This window comes from Muscardinus avellanarius (genome assembly GCF_963383645.1).
Source record: "Muscardinus avellanarius genome assembly, chromosome: X".
In the NCBI taxonomy this organism is placed as follows: domain Eukaryota; kingdom Metazoa; phylum Chordata; class Mammalia; order Rodentia; family Gliridae; genus Muscardinus; species Muscardinus avellanarius.
The window spans coordinates 25,926,964-25,946,623 of NC_137792.1; the positions used below are offsets into that span (position 1 = coordinate 25,926,964).

The 19,660-nt window shown below is 34.6% G+C and overlaps 1 protein-coding gene across 2 annotated transcripts in view; it reads right to left on the reverse strand.

Moving 5' to 3' along the window:
- Positions 1-19,660, reverse strand: part of DMD (dystrophin) — a gene marked incomplete at both ends in the record, with an annotated part of 2,101,015 nt that overhangs the window by 861,616 nt on the left and 1,219,739 nt on the right. For both annotated transcript variants that reach the window (XM_080719244.1, XM_080719243.1), the window contains 2 exons: positions 3,584-3,733; positions 5,632-5,779. In XM_080719244.1, the coding sequence (XP_080575370.1) occupies positions 3,584-3,733; positions 5,632-5,779 (298 nt within the window). The remainder of the gene's footprint in view (positions 1-3,583; positions 3,734-5,631; positions 5,780-19,660) is intronic.

The window sequence follows — 19,660 nt, forward strand, 5'->3', positions numbered from 1 at the left end:
ATTCAAATATGTGTTTGCTTGAACAATAGTCTTAAGCACAATTTTGATTTTAATAATATACAATTATTACTTATTTTAATTTCTAAATATTTTATCAGTTACAAGAACTTCAGTATCTTCAATTTAATATAATAAAATACTGACAAAATTAAAAGTGAAGTCTCAATTATTTTCTTTTCAAAGAAGAGAAAATTTTCTCAGTACAACTTCTTCATACTTCTCAATTTAGTTGGGTGCTCATGAATTGTGCCATTTTTGAAAAAAGCCATTTTATGCTACATGAAAATTATAGTTTGACAATATCTTTTCAGAATGGATTTCTTCCCAGTTTAAAGCATTACAATTTGCTTTTGATTTTGATTGTAACAAAGTTAACATGCACTTCTTTTGTGGTACTGGGGATTGAACCCAGGGATATTCTATTTGTGAGCTACAACCTCAACCCTATTTTATTTTTTATTTTGAAACAGGGTCTCACTAAGTTATCATGATCTGAGATCAAAGTCATGCACTACCATGCTGGCTAACAAGCACTAAATATACTCAGTAAGGCGATGGAACTGTGGCCAAAATTAGATGAGAGGTTTCAAAACAGCCTTGAAGATTCAGAGCATAGCTGAAAAGAATGCACACATGGGGGCATATGAAATGAAGGGAAAGTACCATTAGATTCAAGGAGTGCTGACTTTCCAGAACCTGGAAAATGCTTGAATAAAAGATGCCATGAATGGGGCATGTTTGTAATCGCCGCGCTTGGGAGGCTGAGACAGGAGGATCGCACAGGTTCAAAGCCAGCTTCAGCTACTTAGAGAGGCTCTTAGCAACTTTGTGAGATCCTGTTTCCAAATAAAATATAAAATAGGTCTGGGAGTATAGCCCGGAGGTAGGAAGCCCCTGGGTTTCACCCCAGTACCACACACAAACACACACAAAAAGATGCCATGATGGGTGGAGCAAAGACGTGGCTTACTATTGGGAAACTGGAAGTTTGTGGATAAGAATTTATCCTCAATTCAAAATTACTATACAGAGAACTTTCTTCCCTAACATTTCCTTATAAGCTAAAATTAACATAAATTAAAGTCAACAAACAAAAATATTTCATACCTAATGATATTGAACTTGATGTCTGAAGAATATAATAGCAGTTGGTTTGAGTGCCTCAAAACAAAGCATTACAAAATTTGAAGGTATTATTTTTATTAATTTATTTTTATTTTTTGGCAGTGCTAGGGATTGAGTACAGGAATATTCTACCTCTAGGCTACACCCTAGCCTTATTTTTATTATTATTTATTTTGAAACAGGGTCTCACTACATGGCCGAGGTCTTTCTAAGTTGCTGAAGCTGTCCTTGAACCTGCAGTTCTCAGTACTGGGGCTACAGTGTAGACTATGCTTGGCAAAGGTAGTCTTTAGCCAGAGAATCAGCTACCTGCCTTACCACATACAGTAAAATGTCTAAGTCAAAAAGACCCATCTGACACTCAGAGCTCTTAAATGGTCTTATTGTTTGCTCATTTTATACATAAATATATTAAAGCTCACTATAGTATGAAAAATATCTCCAGCCTCCAAAAAGAAAATGACAGCATAATAGATAAATTCCTTGAAATATACAAGTTATAAAAGATAACACACAGAGAAATAAAAAACAACCATTTCTATATTTATTTAAGAAACTGAATCCATTATTATAAAATTTACCACAAAATTCCATGCCAAGATGGATTAACAATTGCATTTTGTGAAATCTTTTAGGAAGAAATAATATCTATCTTCAACAATTACTTTTATAAAAAATAAAAAGGGAGAATCTCCCAACTTGTTTTATAAAGCCAATTTAACATTGTTACCATACTTCAAAATGGTATTAGAAGAAAAAATATAGACAAGTCTGCATCATGAACAGATTCCAGTAATCTATAAAAAGGATAATGCATCCTGAAAAATAAGATTGATTTCAGGAATCTCAGAGTGGTTTCATATTCAAAATCAATGAGAAAATTCTGAAAAGAAAGAACAGATTTGGAGGGTTTGCACTACCAGATCCAAAATTTGTAAATAAAAATTAATGTATATCGCCGGGCGTGGTAGCGCTCGCTTGTAATCCCCGTGCTTGGGAGGCAGAGACAGGAGGATCGCGCGGGTTCGAAGCCAGCCGTGCGGGCTGGCTTAGGAGACCCTGTTTCCAAATAAAAATGTAAAAATAGGTCTGGGAGTGTAGCCCGGAGGTAGAGCTAGGCTTCCAGGAACCCCAGTACCAGCAAAATAAATAAATAAATAAATAAATAAATAAATAAATAAATAAATAAAGTATATCTACATACAATTTAATATTATTCATTTATAAAAAGAAATATAGTTCTGATACATGCTATAAAAAATGAATCTCGAAGACATTGTCAAGTGGACTAAGCCTGGAACAAAGGGCCAAATATTATATGGTTCTGTTTATATGAACTATCTATTATAGTTAAATTCATATAGATAGATAGTAGATTTAGATGTTACTAGAGGCTAAAGGGAGAAAAGTATGAATCTAATGCTTAATGGTTAGTTTCTATTTGGGGTGATGAAAATTTGTGGAACTAGATTGTAATGATGATTATAATTAATGCCACTGAAAATAAACACTTCAAAATTCTTAAAATGAAAAAAATTGTGAAATATTTTATCAAAATTACAAAATAAAAATAATTGAACTGTGCATTTTAAATTGGTGAGCTTAATGGCATGTGAATTATATCTGTAAACCTGAAAAAAATAAAACCAGAAATGGTTCTAATTAAGCCATTGTGGTACTAGTTGAAGAAGAGATATGGTCTAAGGGAAGAGGAAAGAAAATCTAGAAGTAGATTTAGACATCTATTTTCACTTGTTTAATGAAAAGAATGCCATGTATTTACAGTGGGGAAATGATTGGCTATCAATAAATGATACTGAATCAAAAGATACTAGTTTTAATTATAAATTTATATATACCACATGTTTCTAAAGAATATATACATATTAACATTTTAATATTAGATATTTAAATTATTCTTATAAGGTTCTTAAGTAAAGTGATAAAAAGATAAATTAATAAAGCTCCTTTTTGAGGTTAGTATTCACTAATTACTGATTAAATCTATACTATAGCTACACATAAGTAAGTTATACCTATGATAGCTATTGAACGTATTTACGTATATTTACATATATTTACATATATATGTACCTATATATGTATATTTACTTATGATAGCTGTTGAATACATATATCTTGGATACTACTGTCAATATTCTTTATCACTGAATTAATTACTCCGTTACTTTTCAGTCTAATTCTTTAGAATATTCTATGGAATAATAATTATGAAATAGTAGTGTATATTTTGGTATCTGGTCATTAATGGAAAACCATCCACTATTGCCATTTTTCCATCTGCAGCAAAACGCATTCACATCAAATAGTCAGGTTATAATGTGAAACAAAACAATCAACATACTAGTTTCATACTTCACCAATAAAGCACCTAGAAAAAAATATAAACACTTGGAACATTTAACACATGAGACAAAGGATATGGTTACTGTCTAACCTTTATCCACTGGAGATTTGTCTGTTTGAGCTTATTTTCAAGTTTATCTTGCTCTTCTGGGCTTATGGGAGCACTTACAAGTGCTGTTCCTCCACTTTCATTTAATTGTTTTAGAATTCCCTGGCGCAGGGGCAATTCTTCCACCAGTAACTGAAACAGACAAATGCAACAACGTTTAAAATGAATTACAACACAATTCCAACTACCTTGTCTTCACCTCTATTGATTAGTCTATCAAAAAGAAGCACCTTGACTGAAGGCCTACTGGTACCTCAAATAACCAACAATTTTCTACCAAGCACAGAGCTGATGGTCTCAAGTAGATAAGTTTTTTTTTTTTTTTACAAATGACCACCCTTAGGGATTTTTTTTCCAGAGAAAAATGTTAGATGGTATGATGAGCTCTTAAATGACACTCCAAACAGAGTTATTCTGAAAGTATCTATCTATCTATCTATCTATCTATCTATCTATCTATATCAGAAATAGACAAATTGGAATATGTTCATTATTCTCTCAGGTATTACAACACATCATAGCATACAATAGCAAGTCACTGAGTAAAAACTGCCCTCTTTTTGTACAGTGCCAGCACTGTGCTTCACAAAGATTGTCTCAGTTTATCTTTATATTATAGGAAACCAAGATAGGGAGGTTAGATGCAATTGTCAGCAAGCAACAGAGCAGTGATTCAAACTGGGTATATTTCATTCTGGAATACTTAGTTTGGACTCTTCCATATCCCTGAAGAAAGATTCTTTTTCCATTCAGCATTACATCGTCTATGCCCTTTTTCAGTACCTGCAAAGCCACAGTGATGTTCATAACTGAATTTTATTTATGTCATCTACAGCCGCAGTGTTCCATACAGCAGCCACTTGCAATGGGATTCTATTTAAATTAAACCGAAATTCAATAAAATAAAACAAACCCTTCAGTTCTTCACTCATACTAGCCACCTATCAAGAGTCATACAAGAAAGTGGCTACAGAAATGGATAACACAGAATGTTTCCGTCAGCATAAAAGTTATATTGGTGAATACTCATCTAAATTGTATAAGGAGAGTAGAAAATCAATGCGCATCTATTATGAAGCGAATGATCATCACCAATGTTTATAAAATGAGTTGTCAATTATATTGCTACGCATGACATTCAATATATATTAGAAAAGATGAATTTTCAAAAACAAACTGAGTTCAAGTTTCCAGAGTATAGCCATTTTCAAATACTTTCAAATACAAACTTTTCAGTTTTCAAATGTTAAATACTTAGTATAATGTTTGACATATAGAGTAAATACTCAATATGTGTTTAGTGAATTTAGTAATATATTTATTTCAATACTTTATATACCCTGCTAGGGTGTAAATTTCTTGTTTCAGTCAGCCAGGTGACGTGACCAGTAATAAGTAGAAATCACAGTAGGAATGCAAGAAAAGTCACTTGAAGAAGCTGGTCTATTTAACCAGTATGGGCTGTGAGTCGGCGCTATGCCCCTACCCTAGAAAAAACACGGCCGAACAAAATGTTGCTTTAGTGGAATCTAACATTTCTAATTAGAGGCCGAAGGAGCATTATTGATTTGGCAATGAAATTCTTCCCTAAGAAATGAGATTCCTTTTAAGGAAGACTCTCCAAATCTGTAGGCATATAGCCTAAGACTGATTGAAAAATTGATTCCCATTTACTTAGATTTTTATGATTCTATTCTTTAGTTTTTGAAATTAGTTGAAGCTTAGATTTCTCAAAAGAGTATAAATTAATTTTAAGTGAGTTTTAAAAATAACTGCCTCGATTACATATTTACAATGAAATATATAAACAACATTTACATCTATACATATAGATGTATACGTCTATATGTATATACACATATATACAAAATTTGGGAGACATTGGCATAAAACAAAGTTGTGATAAAAATGCTTTAGTAAGGAACTATATATAACATAATAGGCAGGAGTCAATGACTAAATACATTTAAAAATAGATTTATATGCTTTTATACAATTAGGCCCTTGGGGATTTTAGAAAATAAAATTACCTTGACTTGTTCAAGATTTTCTTTTAGCTGCTGCTCATTTCCAAGTTCAAGTGGAATACTAGCAATGTTATCTGCTTCTTCCAACCATAAAACAAATTCATTTAAATCTCTTTGAAATTCTGACAAGATATTCTTTTGTTCTTCTAGCCTGGAGAAAGAAAAATAAAATGGTTATAAATGATATATTTCTCAAATTTTCTTCTTTTAAGCAAACTGGAAAAATATGGCAAACACTTAAAAATAAGCATTCTAAAAAATGTTTGCAATACAGAATTTATTTTAAGAAAATTCATTTGCTTTGAATAAATCAATTTCAGTACTTCAAAAATTTCCAAAAGGGACTAAAGTCAGTCAAGATAAATTTCTGTTTTAAAAATTACAACAACATCATTTTATTACATTAGAGCAAGGTTTCTCAACCTATACACTGCTCAAAGTTAAGGTTGGAAAATTTTGTTGTGAGGGATTGTTTTGTCTCTCATAGAATAGTAAGTAGGATTCCTGGCCTATACGCACTAGATTTAGTAGCATTCCTGGCCTGAACACACTAGATGTCTATAACACGAGAGTTGAGTAACAACTCCCCTGTTATTCCCAGTTGTGACAACCAAAACTGTCTTGAGCCATTACTAAATAACCCCCATGGGGGGCAAATTGACCATTTTGGGGAACCACTGCAGTAAACTAAGTATATGACATGAAGTTGCACGTTTTAAAATGCTTCATTAAAGCATAATTTATGGAGAATTAAAGGATAAAAGTAAAAAGCAAGAGTTCCAAATAACACTAAAAGAATGCATGTAAAATGCTTCCCAAATTAGGATTTATAATTTTTTCCAAGAAAGACAAAAATTGATTTATAATACTTAACATATGTTATGCTAGTGGAAATGTTTAATTATAAAGATGCATATACTGTATGCTATTTAATTAGCCATAAACTTATTCTCACATATTGGATAGGAAAGCTTCCAGCTGAACAAAATGGTTTGTGCTTAAAATAATTCACAAATTTTTTTCATTTTGTTGTTTTATTGGAAGCAATCTATCGCTTGCATGTCAGGTTCTGATTGAAGTATATGGGGAAGTCTACACTTCCCCATATCTGTGTGGCTTGATGAAATTTTAAAATTTGGACACAGTGTAAAACAAGTGATAATATAAAATGGTGTCAGAAGCCCAGAGATCTCTTTCTGTAGTAATTTTTCAATTACTGCCTCCAAGTGTATCCAGAAATATGTCAACTTTGGTTATTTTTTTCTGTACTCAACACTAAGTAAACGAAATTGTGTGATATGTATTCTTTTGTGTCTGGCTTCTTTCACCCAAAATTATGTCTATGATAATTCATGTTGTGTGTAGTCTCGGTATGTTCATTCTCCTAGCTCTATAGGATTCAAAAGCGTAAATGCATATATGTTGATGGAAATTTGGACATTTAGCTAAGAAGTAACTTTTTTGCTTTGAATTAACAAATATTTATTGAGAGTATACTATCTGAGGGTATACTATCTTCCCAGAAATCTATTGGGTATTAGGGCAAAAGATAGATATGCTATATACTCACAGTCCATAAGAAGAAACAAGCATATAGACCAAGGATTATGATTATCATAGGAGGCTGTTATTTTGGGGGGTCGAGATTAGAAGACATTCCAGAGAAGAAAATGGTCTGAGTTTCTATACGTGAACAGAGATCTACGTTTGCAGGATTAAGATATGGACTATGCAAAGACAAAGCTAAGAACAATTATATTAATTCCCCAAAGCAGAATCTGATTATTGGATTTGGGCTTGTTTATAATTAACTTTGCTATTTGATGCAATCCTGCTCAAAGTTTGTTTGGGGACATAAAAGGTGATACTCTCTCCTATGTTGCCAACACAGGAGACAGGTTTCCTGTGAAGCCCAAATCAGATTATGTCAAATCTGCACGCAGAACTCTTCCATCACTTCCTACCCCACTAAAAATGAAAAACCAAACATACAAATTCTATTATAGTGTTCTAAAAGAGCCCAGATCTGCACTTTTCAAAATGGTAAAACACTATCATATGTGGCTACTGAGCTCTTCAAACGTGGCTGGTAAAAATTGAGATGAGATGCAAATTTAAAAATATACACCAAATTTCAAAGATTTAGTTAAAAAAAAAAAGACAGATGAACCAAGATAGGGTGGTGGTGCATGCTTTTAATTCCAGCACTTGGAGGCTGAGGCAGGATAATCACAGATTTGAAGCTAACACATAGTAACTTTAAAAAACCCTATTTCAAAAATAATTAACTAAATAAAAAGGGTATAGATGTATCTAAGAGCTACAATCTCTTGGGTTTGATCCCCAGTACTAGAGAGAGATAGAGATAGAGATAGAGAGATAGAGAGATAGAGAGAGAGAAAGAGAGAGAGAAGAGAGAATGAGAATATCATATATCATGCATACACCTTCTGCTTCATTTTGCTTTGAATCTAAAATTTCTCTAAAAATAGACTATTAAAATAAAATAATGCTTAACAGCTCAGTAATACTTTTTATATCATATACAGACTGAAATGATACTCTATTTTATTAGTACTAGGGATTGAACCCAGGGGCATTCTAACTCTGAGATACATACCCAGACATTTTTATTTATTTATTTATTTGATTTGAAACAGAGTCTCGCTAAGTTGCTGAGAGTCTCGTTTCATTGCAGAGCCTGGTCTTGAACTTTCAATCCTCCTGTCTCAGCCTCCTAAGACGGGGATTACAGGCGAGCACCAATTTGCCTGGCTTGAAATGCCATTTTGATGTATTGGGTTAACTGAATATATTACTATTTATTTTACCTGTTGCCTTCTATTTGTTTTGTGTGGCAACTAAAATCTTTAAATGACATATAATGGCTCAACTAGTTTTTCTACTGAATAATACTAATCTACAATATCTTCTTTACCCCTCTGCATCTTCGTACTTGCTCTTCTCTCTGCCAAGCAAGCTCTTTCCTCAAATATCAAACATGCCCCATGGGTCTTCCATAATGACCCCACTTCACATTGCTTCTCCCCCTAGTGTTTTTATTATTTCTCCCTGTTCTTGTCTTTCTCTCTAGTTTCTAAAATGAGCATGCTCTAGAGTTTGGTTATTTCCCTGGCATATTGTTGGTCTTTCACATGTGAAATTAAGCTTCTTGAGGGCAAGAAATTTGGCATAGAACAGCTAGGCAATAAATATCTGTCAAGGGAATGGATGGATGAAGAGCTCATTGTTCTTTGCAATCCTGGATGCAATTCTCTTCTAAAGGAATCTTTCCCGTTCTTTAAAATAATTGATTCTGAAACACGCTCTAATTAATCCCTTAATGTACACTACAGTGTATCACCAGGTTAAAGAAGCCTGTGGTAAATAGCCTATTCAGTACCATCATCTTGAGTACCAATGAGAAAGGGGGTAGGTATGGGGTAGGGGATGCTCCCAATTTAATGATGATGAATCACTTAGAGATTTTATTTTACTAAGAAACTTGTTCTATATTTTGTCATATTATCCTCTTGTGTATGCATACAAAGTAAAATATAAGTGAAAAATTGATTGATATATTTGTAAAACAGCCTTCCATTTTGAGTGGACTCTCCTGAATCACTTTTCCTTTCAGAAAGTGGGGCACAGAGATTGAAAATTGCTGGAACTACTGCTAGTGTTGCTTCTCTGTAAACCTTATGAAGAAGTGGCTTCCTAAGATACTGACAGCTTGTTTTAGAATGTGGGATAGTAGTTTTCTTCACGTTCTGACTTTAAAAGCATTGCTGGAAGAGGGAATATTCTACGATAAATATTTTGTATATGTTTAAAAGTGTTAGTGCTATAGTATTTTTTAAATGTCTAAGCTGATTCAACACCTTGGGTCTGGAGTTAAAGGATCTACCTCATCTCTTTCTCTATCTTTTTTATTCTTTTTGAAAGTGTTTGCCAGGTGCAGTAGTGCACACTTATAATCTCAGTGCTTGAGAGGTTGAGATAGGAGGATTGCAGGCTTGAGGACAGCCTCAGCAAGTATTAAGACTCTCATCAACCTAGTAAACCCCTATTTAAAAATAAAAATAAAATAGGGCAGAGGGAGTATCCCAGAGATGAAATGCCTCTGGGTTCAATCTCCAATACCCAAAAAAATAAGAAGAAAAAATAAAAATGTCTTTTGTTTTCATCAGTACTTTTCTTTTAAGTTTGAACTTTTATCCTACAAAGAGATAATTTTAAGGAGGGGAACCTCTCAACCCAAAACCAACTAAAAATTTGAAGAGTAGAAAATAATAATATCAACTAATATTAAAAAATGATAATAGTAAATCAAAAGCAGAGAATAAAATCCCAGAAGCAAATGCCTCCTCACTTTAAATGTGTCTCAAATTATTTACTCAAATTATTTACATAATTGAATATCCCAAACTATACGATTTCCTATTTCGAGTACTCATCCAAGATAAAGATTGGAAATGTACTTATTCATTACAATTGAGATTTATACATGTAATTGCGATAAAACCCTATAAACATTCTGTAACTATTTTATTCACTTAATATTTTACTTTGAATATTTCTTTAGGTCATTAATTACTCAAAAAATGATGTTTTAAGATCTAAGTAATGAGATCTAGGTGAATATATCATATTTCATTATTCTTTTGTTTTTAGACATTTAGTTTGGTTTTAATTTTTATTCTAATAAATAATCTTACAACAAAAACATTTGTTTCTGCATTTTAGCTCATGTATCTACTATATTCAATAGAATTAGAAAGAGAAATTTACAGTAAAAATCATAAGGAATTAGATATATATTGCTAAATCTCTTTGCAATTCTTGCAAAGAACACTCAAACTCCCTCCAATAGTTAGAAAATGCTAGGCCTACTGCACTTTGAGCATTGATTTTTATATACCTTTTAGAAAAAAAGTTTTTCATTGATATTTTACAGTTCTTATTAATAGGAATGTCAAAAACTATTTATGTGCGTGTGTGTTTGTCATTTATGTTTCCACTGACAATTGTCTGCTATGTCTGTGGCTCATTTATCCTCATTGTTTTATTTGTAAGGGCTCTTTTCACATTATGTGTAAATAAATTTATTGAGAATATTTTTCTGGGTTTCTTTTTGTCTTCTGGTTTTGTTTATATTTCTGTTTGTTTCTAAATTGGAAATAGGACAATTTATTTCTTGGCTATTTACTTTATCATATTTTATGATCCTAGAGATTGAATATAGGGGTGTTTTGCCTCCAACTTATACCCCCAACCACTTTTACTTTTTATTTTGAAGCAGAGTCTTGTTAAGTTGCTTAGAGTGTCACTATGTTGCTAAGGCTGGCTTGGAAACTAAGTCTCCTGCCTTAGCTTCCAAAGTACTGGGATTACGGGAATAAGCCACTACACTCAAATCTTATTTTTTAAATTGTTTTATTGGTGTATCTAATTGCACTATAATGTGAGGTTCAGTGTTCTACAACACACATGCACAAATTCTTTATGTATTTTCCTCCCCATCTCACCATCTTGGTTCTTTCTTTCATTGACATTATTATTATTATTATTATTATTATTATTATTATTATTATTATTTTGGTGGTTCTGGGGTTCCTGGAAACCCTTCTACCTCCAGGCTACACTCCCAGACACCTATTTTTTATATTTTTATTTGGAAACAGGGTGTCTTAAGCCAGTGCACCTGGCTTTGAACCAGTGCAGTCCTCCTGTCTCTGCCTCCCAAATGCGGGCATTACAAGCGTGTGCCACACGCCGCCTGCCTGACATTATTCTTAAAATTGTGCCTATTCTACAATTTTTAGATACCTTTATTTTGGATCAGTATACTTTCATTAAAAAAAACTAAGTATGCAATTCATCTTAAATTCATATGAAGTTAAATTTATGACCTTGACAAGGTTTTCAGAAATTGGTATTTTCTCCCTGCACAATCTGCTCTCTATGCATTTGTGGTGCTTTTTTCATTATTTTAAAATGTTTATGTTATTAACGTTCTGCTTGTTGATGTACTGTATAGTTTTGTGACAGTGACGCACTACTTCAACCATAGAAGAGCTAAATGTTTAATTTCTGATAGGTTAACTCCCTCTCCCACTTTAGAATTCTAATTTATTTATTATGTTATTTGAAAAATTATAAAATCTCTTGAATGATGTTGATTATAATTAATAAATTAATTTGTGAAGAATTACTAAACTTCCAATATAATTATGCCAAATTTTCTATGATTATAGTGTATTTGGATACAGTAGATTTGGGATTCATCTGTGCTCTATAAATTATTAAGTACTTTTTATAATTAATCTTCAACATCAGTTTGAAAGACAGCAACTTGTATATGTTTTCATGGGCATAAACTATAGACGAATTTAGAAGAATATTAACTCCAGGATAGGATAAATCATCACTTAAAAAGTAAAAGCTCTGGGTAAGCTTTTTGCTATAATATTTCTTTTTACATAATGCAAGAAACTTTTATCTGATGATTTAATTTTTAAAAAAGTAGAGCATCTTTTAAAACATGAAAACATTTGGTAGTCATTTCTTGTCTAGATTTTTTTTTTTTTTACTTTGAAATATAAAAAAGATGGTGCCAAAATCCCACTGGGACCTTGTTAGAATCTGCTTTTCCAAGTGCCTGTGTTTTCTGAAATTTCAAAAGCCTCGATTTGAAGTTTTAAAAGCTGCAATTTAAATTTATGTATCTAGATGATTGCAGAAAAGTAAAGGAACACAGTTAGCATTTCCGGGCTTGTCTCTTGACGGAACAGTTTAAGCATGCTTTATATTGGCATTCATCACATGAAGTGTTATTTCTTTGTTTACCTACTTGCTTAATGCTTATGCTAGAATTTATTCAGGCATGTGGTAGTAATAATAATGAATGAGATATTTAACATTGCTCATCTGCAATTACGTGCTAAATATTTTACTTTTAGATGCATTTCAATACATTCAGCGATTTTTTTTAAAGAATGGCTTCTGTTTGAAATATTGGCTCTGTTACCATTTACATTATAAATGTTCATAATGTAATTGGAGGAAGCACATATTATGATGAGGAGAGATTTGCATAATCAGAAAGGAAGAGTTACTGATGTGTTGCTAAATTCAATGAATTTAACATTAACTCTTAATGAACAATTTCTGTGGGACTGTACTTATGGTAAGAGAAAAAGACTCTAAGACACCATCACATGATGTCAGTGGGAGGGCTATCTACCATGAGTTTAAAGCAAAGTGCTGGATATTTTTTTATTTCTCTCTCTCTCTCTCTCTCACTCTCTCTCTCTCCCTCCCTCCCTCCCTCCATCCCTCCCTTTCTCCCTCCCCCTCTCTCTCTCCCTCCCTTTCCCTCTCTTTCTCTCTCCTCTTCCTCCTTTCTTCCCTTCCTCCCTCCCCCTTTTCTCCTCCCTCCCCCTTCTCCCCTATCTATTATTATTTTTTTTAGGTACTCGTGATTAAGCCCAGAGGTATTCTACCTCTGAGCTGCCTTCAACCCCATTTTAACTTTTATTTTAAAACAGGGCCTCACTATGTTGTGGAGGGCCTCAAAAGTTGCTAAGGCTGGTGGCAAACCTGTGATCCTCCTGTCTCAGCTTCCCAATTACTGGGATTACAGGTGTGCACCACCATATCACACTTGAATCTCTCTTAACATTTTATATAGCCTTTATATTCCCTTCCTAATGCTCTCAATGAACAAATTAAAGCTCAGGAGATTTATATACTATATATCCAAATACAAGCTGATTACCAGTTTACCAAAGTAGAAATTTCTCTCCAAGTTTTGTGGTCAGCTTTCACATAGTAACTTCACAAAATATACGTAGAGTCATCACCTATCTGTGTATAATGTTTATTTAATTTGTTTGAACATATATGTACTACTTTAAATTATATGCTACAAATTATTTCATTAATTATATTATATTTCTTTATTCATATTTCTAGCACATAATTGTGTTTAAATCCTCCATGTGTGCCTATAACATTGGAATTTTCATCCTGATGGATACAGTTTTTGAGTCACCTAACTCAACTTTTCCAGAAGGTTATACCCATGTGGCCTGAATCACAATACTGCTGAATTCATGAGAAATGTTTTGCTTGGATTTTATTCACACAATGACATAAGGTAAGACAATATTATGTTATATAAAATCAATTTTTTTCTTTTATCAGTGCCATATGTGCACAAGCTTCACACTGTAACCACTTACTGAATTGCTTTGAACAATATTCTTTCTAAACCTTCATGGCAAGGACATCCAACTCTTGAAATTGTGATGTTATACCATCAGAGTTATTTATAACTTTAAATTTGTTTTCTTGCATTTTTTTTGCTACTCTACCAGTTGACCTTCACAAGCCACCAAAATATGCATGAGTTGAATTTAGAGGTGGCCAATATTTCTTTTCCTAAATGTAACTTTGTTGTTTAGAGTAAACATGTACCTTATAAACTGAGACACTTCAGGAGAATTCAAATATAAGGTGACTTTATTGTAAAAAAAAAAAACCATTCACTTTCAAACACACATAACTCCCCCAATGTTTGTGGGACATTGTTAGGGTGAGAATTTAGGCATCAACTGTGGTTAAACCGACACGATTCCCTTATCAGGTTACTGCATGAGTCACAAAATCAAACATTCATTCATTTAGCCTAAAGTTGTGCCTCACATAAATGAAGCGTTTCTAAGGAGGATCACATATCATGGATTTCCCATGCATTTATTTATGGGAAATGATTGGCACCTTGGAGGTAGGTGTGGAGAATGAGGGAAAACCTGGAGCACAGCAGTGAGGGTATCTGAAAAAAAAAAATGTCTCAAACTAAATGATGCTGGTTACCAGGTGAGGGTGGAAAGTTGAGCAATTGATTTAACCTCTATAGGATTCAATGATCTCTTGTCTTAAATCAGTAAAATAAACCCTTTACAATGTGTTTGCAAGGATTATACCGTGCTGTCAGAAACCCAAGTGTTACCCCGTCACTCCCACCATTCAATAGATAGAGAAAATGAGACACAACAAAGGAGAATACAGATTCTGAACTTTCTATTTCTAGCTCAGACTTTTCACCTAAACTCACAGGCTTATACACATAAAAGTGCTTATAAGCATGTAAGAGTACACAGGGAGACTATTTGAAATCAAACTTTGTAATATATTATCTGACAGTTATATTTCTTTCTTATGGCAACTACCTTGACATATTTTTCCCCTTGGGGAAACACAATTAGAGTCATAATGTCAGTCTGTAAGAAAATGTGTCACCAGATGAGACTATTTTTTTTTTTTTTTGGTGATACTGGGTGTGGAACCCAGGGGCTTTTCTACCTCTAGGCTATACTCTCAGACCTATTTTATACTTTACTTGGAAACAGGGTCTCACTAAGTTGCTGGGAGCCTCACTCAGTAGCTGAGGCTGGCTTCAAACCTGTGAGATCCTCCTGTCTCAGCCTCCCAAGCGCGGGGATTACAAGCGTGCGCCACACGCCCGGCCAGGATTAAGTTTTTTTTTTTTCTTTTTTGGTGGTACTGGGGGTGGAACCCAGAGGCTTTCTACCTCTGGGCTACAGTCCCAGACCTATTTTATATTTTATTTGGAAACAGGGTCTCACTAAGTGGCTGAGAGCCTCACTAAGTAGCTGGGGCTGGCTTCAAACCTGCATGATCCTCCTGTCTCAGCCTCCCAAGTGCGGGGATTACAAGCGTGCGCCATCACACCCGGCTATAAATGGACTATACCACTGAAAGGGCATTGGAGTAAAATCCTTGTGGCAAGTATTAGATAGCTGCCTACTGGAAAATTCAACTCTTTTCTTTTCTAGCCGCCCTTGTCATTTGGTGTGGTTACTTGACTGAGTTCCAGCAGTGGAATGTGAAAAAAGTGGTGCTCACAGATTCCAGGCCACGCATATGACCCCACCTTCACCCACCCACTGCCATCCAGGTAATATTTCTTTTACTTTCTCATTCTAATCTTGTAAAAGCACAGTCATTTTTTATTTTTTAAGGTTTTTTTTTTTTGTACTTGGGATGGAACCCATGGACATTCTACCTCCAAGCTACACCCCCGGCCCTGTTTTTAATTATTTTATAACAGGGTCTCACTGAGTTGCGGAGGGCCTCACTAAGTAGCTGAGGCTGTCCGCTAACCACGATCCTCTGGTCTCAGCCTCCCAAATGCTGGGATTATGAGCGTGCGCCACCATGCCTGGCAAGCATAGTCATTTTGAAAGGACATCTTAGAGATGTTAGACCCACAGAATCAAAGTACTGTGGAGCCTCCTTGTTCATCATTTGGAGTAAAAGTTCTGGTTGACCAAGAAAGAAAAAAAACTTCAAGTTTGCTAGTGAGAAATTTCTATTCGGTTTAGCCACTAAGATTTAGGTATGTTTTTATTATAAAAGCCTGAATTAAGTTAGATAACAAGCCAAGTGTGGTGGTGCACACTTGTAATTCCAGTACTTGAGAGGCTGAGACAGCAGGACTGCAGGTTCAAGGACAGCCTCAGCAAGTAGTGAGAGTCCAGCAACTTAATGAGACCCTGTTTCAAAACAAAATATACAAAAGACTGTAGGTATAACCCAGGTGTAGAAATCCCCTAAGTTCAATACCCACTAACAAACACACACACACACATACACACACGAGAGAGAGAGAGAGAGAGAGGGAGAGAGAGAGAGAGAGAAAGAAGAAGAAGAAGAAGAAGAAGGAGGAGGAGGAGGAGGAGGAGGAGGAGGAGGAGGAGGAGGAGGAGGAGGAGGAGGAGAGAAAACGCCATGTATATTTGTGAGAATAAGCATTATAAGAAGAAATAAGTACAGAGACACTGGGGCAGAAGAGAGTAAAAATGTTCCCCAAAGAACAAATGAGTAAACAATGTTTGCAATAGAATAAAAGCACAGAGTAGCGGCAGATGGGGTCAAAAAGCCAAAGTTTCAGAGAGTCCACCTAGAATCCCAAGACTTTCATAATTCATATTCCCCATCAAATTTACATGAAAAGGAATCCTAGAACAATATGTCTGGGGTATCTCAAATTGAACTCTATTTTCCAATTATCTTTGTAGGTACGATCAGGTAAGCTTCAGAACTACCAGTGTGTGTGTGTGTGTGTGTGTGTGTGTGTGTGTGTGTGTGTACGCTCAGAAACACACAATCTTCACGGATGCTGGAAAAGGCTTCTAAAATCTCTGAGACTGCTTGAAATCCTCCTCCAACAGAGGGAAAATAACATGATCTATCAGCAAAGTCTGCCACAAAGGCAAGCAAAGACACAATGAACAATGCATCACTTTAAACAGTTTTGCTGATTTCAGTCTCAGTTAAGCTTTTCTCTTCCCAGGAGTTCCAAACACCATCATCTTCCTGCCTGAACCTGTTCATCTGTCAACATTAATGGAAGGCTCCAGCAGCTTCCAGTTTCTCAAGCTCCCTCATCCCCAGAGTGTATCAATAAGCATGTCCTTATACATCCACCTGGGGTATGTCTCTTGCCCTCTTCTCTCTGTCTTCCCTGTCATTGTGTTATTCTCTCAGCCTGGTTCCTAACAGTCCCTCTGACACTGCTTTCTAATTGGTATTTGCCTCCCCTTTTATCTCCTTTTTATCTATTCTTGATACTTTTTTGTGCCTTTATTGGTGCATTATAGTCTCACATCCTAATGTAGATCATATTGACAATGACATACATGCACATGCTCTTGGTGCTCCCCCCATTTCCCTTCTTCCCAATATAAAGTACCCAGCTTGATGTTGGTATATATCAAATGTATACACATAGTCTATGGTAGTATTTCTATTAATGAGTCTAAGTCACAATAACAAAACTATGATAGGAACTTAGGTGTCCATCAACAAATGAATGGATTACAAAACTATGGGAAATACACACAATGGAATTTTACTCAGCAATAAAGAAGACCAAAATTACATCGTTTGCAAGAAGATGGAAAGACCCGGAGAAGATTATGTTAAGTGAGATCAGCCAATTACAGAGAGTAAAGGGTTATATATTTTCTTTAATATGTGCAAGATAGGGAGTAATTGGCATACAAGAGAGACTCCAGATGATGAGGAGAAACCTCAGCGAAGCAAAGGAGGAGATATTAGGGAAGGGGTGGAAGACAGGTTCATTAATAGAAATTCTTAACACTTTAGAATTAGAGACCTTTCTAAAATGTGTCTCTAATCATGCCCTCATATTTTCAATAACTCCCAAAAGTTAATGGAATAAAATCCAACCTCAAACATAAGTCAAAATGCTTTGTTTGACTTCTTGAAGATTGTCAATATATTTAGAGTTAGTTAGATGGGATCTCAGTGTAGTTTTAATTTTCATTTCCATGATTGCTAATGATTTTTCATATATTTATTGCACATTTTAATTTATTATCTTGTGAAGTGTCTGTTTAACTCAATTTCCCATTTCTTCATTGAATTACTGATTCTTAATGTTCTTTTAAGTAATTTGTATATTCTAGATATTAGTACTCTATCAGAGGAATAGCTGGCAAAGATTTCCCATTCTCTAAGCTCTCTTTAGATGCTTGATGGTTTCCTTTGATGTGCAGAAACATTTTAGTTTAACGCCATGCCACTTTTTAATTCTTGTTTTAATTTCTTGAGCTTTGGGAGTCTTATTGAGGAAGTTTCTACCTGTGCCTATATATTGAGTGTTATACCTATACCATTCTCTAGTAACTTAAAAGTCTCTGATCTTATTTCCAGGTGTTGAATCTGTCTTGAGTTGATTCTTATGCTCGTGAGGATGTGGGGAAATGGGCACTATCCCACACTGTTGATAGGATGGCAAATTAATACAGCCAGTACCAAAATCAGTGTGGAGATTCCTTAGAAAAGTGGGAATGGATCCACAGTATGATTCAACTATGATAGCTCCTGGGTATCTTTCTAAAGGGAATGATTCTAGAATATTATAGTAATACATGCATAACCATGTTTATGGCAGAACATTTCACAATAGTCAAATGATGGAACCAACCCAGGTGCCCATCAACAGATGAATGAACTACAGAATTACGGAATATATACACAATGGAATTCTACTCAGAAATAAAGAACACATTTGTGTCATTTTCAGGAAATTGGATGGACCTGAAGAACATTATGTTAATTGAGATTAGCCAGTCACAGAAAGTGAAGGGTCATATGTTTTCTTTCATATGCAGAAGTTAAGAAGTAATTGGGATAGAGGAGGTATTTTAGAGAATGGAGAAGAAACTCCACTGGAGCCAGAAAGGTGGTCTTGAGGAAGGTGGGGGCAGGAGAGGAAGAATTAATGAAAAAAACACTCCCACTGACTATATATATATATATATGAATATCAAGGTCAACCTCAATATCCTATATGGGAAAGGGGGAGGAGGGAGGAAACTGTGGGAAAGCCCACCAAGTGCTCTATGCATGTATATCGCTATCACTCTGAATTACATGATGGTATAAGACTATCATGTACCAATAAAATTAAAAAATATATCTTAAATGGAAAATATGCCAGAAAATAGAATGATGGTTGCTTATGGCTGGAGGACATGGAGAATTATGGAGAGTAACTGCTAGTGGATAAGGGATTTCTTTAAGGGACAATAAACATCTAATTTTTACTACCTTGGAATCCCAATACTTAGGAGGCAGAGACAGAATGGTGAATTTGCAGTCAGCCTCAGCTACTTAGTGAGGCCCTCTGCAACTTAGACCCTGTTTCAAAATAAAGAATAAAACAAGGCTGGGGGTATATCTTGGAGGTAGAATGCCTCTGGGTTCAACTGTTAGCATGTGTATTATATTTTAATAAAGCTTTTTTTCCTAGTAGTAGGGATTGAACTCGGGGGTATTCTTCTTCTGAGCTACATCCCCAGTCCTATATTTTATTCTTTATTTTGAAACAAGGTCTCACTAAGTTGCCAGGGCCTCACTAAGTACCTGAGGCTGGCCACAAACCTGCAATCCTGTCTCAGCTTCCTAAGTACTG